At 36.1% G+C, this 7,802-nt stretch overlaps 1 protein-coding gene across 1 annotated transcript; it reads right to left on the bottom strand.

The window, feature by feature from the left end:
* Window positions 1–330: 330 nt before the first annotated feature.
* Window positions 331–5,202, bottom strand: LOC140170275 (phospholipase A and acyltransferase 2-like). Its single transcript, XM_072193643.1, has 3 exons — window positions 4,931–5,202; window positions 3,376–3,438; window positions 331–3,103 (listed from the first exon to the last, which is right to left on the bottom strand). The coding sequence occupies exons 2-3, from the start codon at window positions 3,398–3,400 to the stop codon at window positions 2,643–2,645; spliced, it is 486 nt and encodes a 161-aa protein (XP_072049744.1). The 5' UTR covers window positions 3,401–3,438; window positions 4,931–5,202; the 3' UTR covers window positions 331–2,642.
* Window positions 5,203–7,802: the final 2,600 nt, after the last annotated feature.

Below are 7,802 nucleotides of genomic sequence, written 5' to 3'. Positions count from 1 at the left end.
ATCTGAATCTCTTTCAATTTTTCTTTATCCCCCTTGACCAAAGATTTGTTTTTTTCCTGTTAATCACGTCCTTAACAGGTTTAGTTATCCATGGTTTATTATTAGAATATACCTTTACTGTTACTTGAGCGAAAGGTACTTTTTGTTTTCATAAAGCCCACGGGTGTGATTGAGCAGCCGAAAGCACAAAAGGCCGTCGATGTACAGTTCGTTTCACCCACCTGACTTTAGGCGCTTCATTTAAATCTGAGACCATAATACCCAAGTATACAAAATGGCGATTATTCAACGCGGACAGCGCCACTGACGGTGAACGAAGTTCCATCCGTAATAGACCTGGTTTGCGATCGATATTTTGGGACAAAGGGCTGGAGCAAAGCTTCCAATCCCTTTAGGTATTATGGTCTCAGATTTAAATATGCTCTTGCTGATCGATTACACATCAGAATGTATTAAGGTTAGCAACTATTTTAAACTTGCGATTTGGTAGTTCACAGCATCTTGCGAATGGTAGTGAGCTTTGGCAAAAATTGCATTGCTCTTTTCACAGCGAGTGTGTTGAAGAATTCAAATATCACAGATATACTTTTGTAGGTCCTTTTGTAAAACGTGCATAACTCATTAACAACAATAACATCCGTTTCACAGGTCAATGAACTTTTACCGCCATATGATCAGTAGGGCTGATGATGCGTTCAGGATTGGACGTGAAAATTTCCCACTCAATAATAGTAAGTCCAGTTGACTAGATTATAGTTCAATATTAATATAATTATTAAATGAAACATATTGTTTTCTACTACTTAGATAGCTTGTAAACCATTCGAATGCCATACCCCGAAATCCGTACTGTTCTAGTTGATATAGTAATATATTGTGGTCAATTAATAGTATCGAATGCTTTCGATAAATTTAAGAATATTCCAATAGTCGTTTCATTATTTTCTACAACGTTGTTTAATTTGAAAACAAGTTGGGCAAAAGACATAGGTTAAATGTTTAGGCCGGAAACCGAATTATTTGTCATTTTAAATATTGTGATAGTTAATATATTCCATAAATCTATCAAATGCAAGTCGTTCATGTATTTTAGAAAAGCATGGTAAAAGTGACACAGGGCGGTAATTTAAAATTCATCGGGATCAGCTTTAAAAAAAATAGAAACCACTATTGCTATTTTCAATTGACTCGGATCTGGAACAATACCTGTTGATAATGAACGATTAAAGATACTCGTAAGAGGCTTAGCTATTACACTACAAACTTTCTTTATTATATCATTTCCAACATTATCATAACCAGCATTCTTTAATACCAGGATTCAAGTTACTTATTATTTTTATAATATCCGACTCAACAACTGGTTTCATATACATACTATTGGAATTTATTTCTTGTAGATAGTCATAGTAATTTTTACCTGAGTGATTTATATCCGAGGCAAGTTTTGGCCAATATTTACAAAGAAGTTGTTTAAGTGATTGGAGATTTCTTTAGGTTCAGTGGTAATATTATCACGGTCATCTTTGAAAGTATTCTATGATTTACGTTTTCCTTTGCCAAAAATACAATTAATTTGTTGCCATGATTTTTTCATGTCATTCATTGACTTATTATATTGAACTTCTTGAAGTGTACCTGAATTGAACAGGGTCAAGATAATCCATAGCAATAGTGAAACGTGCTTCTCTTTCGTCATGTGAATTTCTAGAAAATATATCTCAACCTAAATCTGAAATCTGGAAGAGTATAATTAAAGAGATAGTGACTTTTGTGCGTTGGTTTCACCACTGTTTCTTTGTCCGAATTGTACAAAACCTAAGAGTATGCATCTCACTCGTTGTGTGGCCCATTGGGATCGCATTTTACTGTAGCGATAGTCGAAAGTTCGCTGAAACCTATCGTCCTGCAATTTTGTGTGAATTTCTAAAAAACATATCTCAACCTAATCTGAAATTTGGAGGTTTATAATCAAATACAAAGGTATTTTTGACCCCTGCTTTCGTCACAGTTTCTGTGGCGAATTGAACAGGTGCAGGTTTGTGTGAAATCGTATTTAGCATGCGTGTCGCTCGTTGAGTGGCCCATTGAGATCGACGATTTTACTGGGCTGAGATTTTCCATAGCGACAGTAAATCGTGCTACTTTTTCGTGCACAATTACATATCATCATACAATTTGTATGAATTTCTAGAATACATTTCTCAATCTAAATCTGAAATCTGGAGGGGCACAATTCAAGGAAAAGTGATTTTTGACTTTGGTTTTCGCCACTGTTTCTGTGTCGAATTGAACAGGTTTGTATCCGAAAACAAAACGTATTCGCATGCATCTCGCCCTTTGTGTGGTCGATTGCGATGATTTAAAGTCGGGGTTCAAGTTTACGTTGTTGATAATCACAATGTCAAGGAAATTTTATCATAATTTGATAACTTAGTCCCCAAAATGTGTTGTTTACTGCACTGGCTAGCGTCAGTGCAGTCAACAGAGCAGATCAGTTACGTAATCCAATTAAAATGTGCTCAACAACAGACTGGCAGACTGTTACGGGCTAAACTATGAAACTACAGTTGTTTACACGAAATTCAATCTATGTATATAGCACGATGTACTGGAGCTCCACTTTCTACTTTACCTTCGAGTCAGTATAAAAAGGAGGGATGTTCACCACAATAGGGGGGACAGAAGGTGTCCGCAATTCCGTTTACCATATTTATTACTTGCTGGCTCTCTGACTTTCCATATCTCATGTAATTCGCTTTATGTTCGCAGTTATTGGAAGCCGCATTGTACGTTCCGCCGAACTTTCCAAGAGATTCTTGCGCTCGTTTGAGAATTTCCGTTTCTTGCAGAGGTTGCCAGGCAGCATCCCGTTCGTTATTGACACGTACTTTGCTTTTACCGGCTACTTGGCTTATTTCATCGCGACGATAAAGAGAGTCAGACTTCGACGTCACGCCAGCTCCTCCACTCATGTGATAAACCCCTCCATCACCATCGTAAATACCCACGTGTTTGTATCCTCCTGATCGTTGAAATTCTAGTTTGTCGCCTGGCTTTGCTTCTCTTCCGATCTTATCGGAATCTGTCCATGGTGTTTGATCTGTATAAATGTTGGAAGAAAGAATAACATTTTAGAGATTTTCATTATGATGCAGTTTTATGGTCAAAATGTGCTGAGAAAAAAAATGAAAGAAAGCCGTTTTTCGGCACTTTTCCTATGGGATTTTAATTCATTGATGGGGGGGGGGGGCACGTGCCACCCCCGTGCCCCTATGACGCTACGCCTCTGATTCAAATTAATGTGTCTATCGCAAGGATACAAAAGATTGACACGAAAAGAAAATTAGCAAAATACTTTACGACATGACTTACGACCTGTGTCCTTGCTCTCCGCCATCGTCCTCTGTACGGAAGTATATTTGTCTGGTGTAATTCCTGGATAACAAAAGGAACAAAAGCCACTACAATCATTTGTGAATGAAATGTAACTCATATACGCTGGCAAAGTGATGTAATAAATCGAATTAACTACCATAGCAATAGGTGAAAACAATTTTGAATATATAGCGATGCACTACAAGCAGATTGCATTCATTACCCGTGTATGTCTGCAATCATAGATTGAATACAATACCGGTCTTTTCAAAGATACTATTTCTCACAGGTGCGAGTGATCAGCATGATATGGTTCAATGCTGAGGTACGCGATATATTCAAAAATAGTTTTCACCTATTGCTATTGTAGTTAATCTGATTATTACATAGCTTCGCCAGTGTATAGACAATGGGCAGGAAAGGTATTTACTCTAACACGGATGTCGGTGTCCGTATTCGTGTCCGTATCCGGGTCCGGGTTCGTGCCGTATCCGTGTTTGAGTAACGACCGACAGGAAACACGTTTTTGAAGATAATATCGGGAAGAACGGAGCCAGTCACTTCGCAATTCAATAAAGTGTGGAGCCCTTTAAATTAATGAACCCTTAAAATCGTTCACTTGGCGAAGAAGTCACATAAAATGTCGGGGCAAAATGTATTATCAACTTTTCCATAAAAAGGTCGTTTCAAAGTAAGCTCAAAGACTCGATAATGATATTTAGAGAATAAAAGTATTGTGTTTAGCCGCTGGAGTGCATCTATCGTCTCATATAACACGGGCGACATCATTATTTTAAATTCAATATATTAATCATAAGTATACCAAATTTTAATCAAATTAAATCCTACATTTTACAAGGAATTACCCAGGGCTTAGAATCGATCAGTCCTGTTGTTGCTATGCACCTCCGATTGGTTCAAATAGCGGGTACGAGTAAAGTGTGTGATACCGTGTCATATCACACGGGTAAGAACCAATAAGATTGCAAGAACATTCTCAAGTGTTTAAGAATACAATTTCGATATAATATGATATATATCATGGTACATTTTTGATTTTTACAGTCACGACTCAAAACTATTGCAAACTACGGTTACAGTAAAATCAAACTTTTCCGGTATGATATTTATGTTTTGAGATGCGTGCAACATTTCTCAGGTGAGATTCGTATATTGACCACATCTAAAAATTGAAGATGAAACTTATGGTATTGGGTTAGGGATCAAACCCATGCTTCACTGACTTGCATTCTGGCAACAAAAATGATTGATTGTACTTCGCATACACCATCCTAAGCCTTACAAAAAAGTCATCAGTAGCTATCTTGAAATTTGAAGCTATATACACGGGTATAGAATTAACAATATGATGACAAGCATCGGCCTTTTCATGCCTGGCCCTCTCCACTTGCACTTTTGGGAACGCCCCTGAGCATATTATTATGGTATCCCGGCATGGTATAAGGTAACTATTAAAATGTCAAGATTCTGATGAACCTAAAAAGTTTTCTCAGAAACTGCCACACACAGATATAAAATGATAACTTCTTACCTGCTTCGATTGCAGACTAACTGTTTCAGCAAACACTCTTCTGATGACTACTGCACAAAAGGTACGCTTCTTCTACAGTGGTGATTGATGAAAGTGGTATCTTTACAGCTAGCGACTCTTTAATATACGGTGCGTAACTAAGTTCCAGAAAAATCAGTTCCAGTTGTTAATCATTGAATCGCGTTTGGAAAAACTGTTGGCTAGAATTTGCAGGCTTGTCATTTATATACAAAACAAAAAACCAAACAAAAGGATATGGCGGGTGGGTAAGTTGTATCATCGAGATAAAAATAGTTATTACCAGGGAACCTACTATATCCGGGGAAATGCCTGTCACTGTAGGTCACAAAGTAATAGTGGTGGATTTAAGGACAACGGGAAGCACCGTACCTCCTGTTGTCCATAAAAGAAGGAAACAGGCTGAGTTGCCAATCTGATGAAACCACTAGTTTAGTGGTGAAACGTCACTAAAACGTGAGTAAATCACCTTTTTTTTTTGAGGGGGGGGATTGTTTATAACAAACAATATTAAGAGTTGAAATCAACATTCCTAATGAACTTGTTCAAAGATTGGATAGGCCTATACATTGGGCTCATTTTGCGCGAATCTCCTGTATTTTATACCCAAACACCCAAATCATGTTTACCGAATGTGTGCGTATTTATCGCGAATTTCAAAAAAATCTAAATTATTTGATAACATATAGAAATTCTTCGTATTCAGATTGCAATTCGATATGTCTGATGTGCTCTCAGGTTCCACACAATAATACTCTCCAAACATTGAAACCTGAGCCCTAAAACTAAAGGTTTGTTTGTGAAATCCATTTGCATTTAAAATCCATTATTTCCATCACTGGTGTAACTCCATCGGACCGATAAATTCGTTCTGTATTATATTGCTATTAGCGCAGCTATTTATAAATATTTATAGTGGTTTTGGTGTTTGTAAAACCATTTTATGTCGTATTTTAAATATAATAAGATAAAATAGAATATTGTGCACCTGATATTTTGCGCTCTTCCCAGCAAACACAAAAACGTTTTTAAAACGTTTTAAATAAGTTATATTTTGGCTTTTGGTTTAGGTAAAAACGTTTTAATAACATTAAAATGTCGGGTTATATAAAGGTCATGATAACGTTTTAAAACATTTTGTATGAAAACACACTACAACAATATTTTTAAATGTTTTCAAAAAATGTTATTGTAAACTATTTTTGCAAACATTTTTTGCCAAATATTGTGTCAACACTTAAATAACATTATGTTAAAATATTTGCTCCGAGCATACACAGAAATGTTCTTAAAATGTTTTTTACAAAACCGTTTAATAACATTTAAATGTCGGGTTATATTAAGGTCATGAAAACATTTTTAAAACGTTATTGAAAATATTTTGGGCAAACATTTCTCGCAAAATATTTTTTCAACCCCAAAATAACATTCTGTTTAGAATGTTTTGTATCAAGTTTTCAAGAATGTTTTTGGAATGTTATTAAAACGTTTTTATACCCTTTAAATAACCAGACATTTAAACGTTTTCTGTAAAACATTTTTGTTTGCTGAGCAGTAGATTATCAAAAAATGTTTTTTAAGGTTATGTAAACGTTTTATACTCTTAATATACCATTTATATAACCCGACATTTAAACGTTTTCTGACAACCTTTTATAACCTTTTGCGAATGATGTCTAAAACGTTTTGTGTTTGCTGGGTTCATTGTGCAATTTCTGCTCTGCGGAACAACACCAAACGTGACAGCAGCAGTAACAAAAAAGTCAACATAAACGTGTTTATATTATTGGTTCTCGGTATCTTGTGTTTCCCGACGTACCTACATACCTCTGAACGTCGACACACATTTAAAATCGCTATTAAGACTCTATTAATATTGTCAAAATGTTGAATTATAAACAAGGTACTTGGTAAAGTCAAAATGAGTCGTAGCATCATTATTCTGTTTTGGCTTTTACTTAATACATCGGTTAAACAAATTTATTCTGATGACGTTTTCTCTTTCTGGGAAAATAGTCTTGACGAATTTGAAATAGATTATAATTTGCCTCCTAGCCAAAATGTTTGCTCTAAGCGGCTGTTTTTGCCTGTATCCAAAACAGCTCGGATACGGGCGGCTACGTCTACGGAATGCAGCATCCGGGTATCAACATTCTCTCCTTCAGAGCGCACTATGTTTACAATCGACATCCTACATGTAGACGCTAATAGCAATTACTCTTTGTCTTACATCGAGACATTCGAAGAAAGTATTGGTCACTCACAACAAACGCCAAACAAAATCGTATCGTTCCCAGCTCATAATTGCTCGATGGGTATTGTCGGTAAGTCGTTACTGTTTAATTTGTTGATGCTCAATATTGATTTCAACATCCGTGCCATTGAAATAAATGGCACGGATACTGAAATAAGCAGTGCAGATAGGCAAGAAAGTAATTGTAGAGTAGTAAAATATGATAGTGTATCGACGCTTTCCTTGGAATACACTTTTCAAATTCAAAACGATCAGCTTATAAGATTTGCGGAGAACATGTTTACTACAGAATGCCCAATTAGTTGTACATGTTCTCTTAGTCATAATATGTGGATAACCAAATGCGTCGAAAGCGATATTAAAATCTTACTTGTTGGTAAACCAAACATAGCTGGTCTGTCCTTCACAAACCAAGGTTTAAACACAATTGAACCCGACTCATTTTGGTCGTTTCCCTCTTTACAAAAACTTGATTTGAGCAGCAACAAACTTCAGCTGTTGCCAAAGGTAATATTTTACGGACTTGAAAAATTAAGATACATAAATTTGGGTGATAACATGTTGTCTAACGTACCCGATGGTATTTTTGACAAGCAACTG

Source organism: Amphiura filiformis, chromosome 14 (assembly GCF_039555335.1).
Source record: "Amphiura filiformis chromosome 14, Afil_fr2py, whole genome shotgun sequence".
Taxonomy (NCBI): Eukaryota; Metazoa; Echinodermata; class Ophiuroidea; order Amphilepidida; family Amphiuridae; genus Amphiura; species Amphiura filiformis.
The sequence above is the reverse complement of the archived record's forward strand: the minus strand, read 5'-3'. Positions and strand labels throughout refer to the sequence as shown.

Coding starts and splice junctions, on each gene's coding strand:
- LOC140170275 (XM_072193643.1), bottom strand. CDS start 3,400: ATGGCGGAGAGCAAGGACACAGGTC. Junction 3,104..3,375: donor GGAGAGCAAGGACACAGGTC/GTAAGTCATGTC, acceptor ACATTTATACAG/ATCAAACACCATGGACAGAT.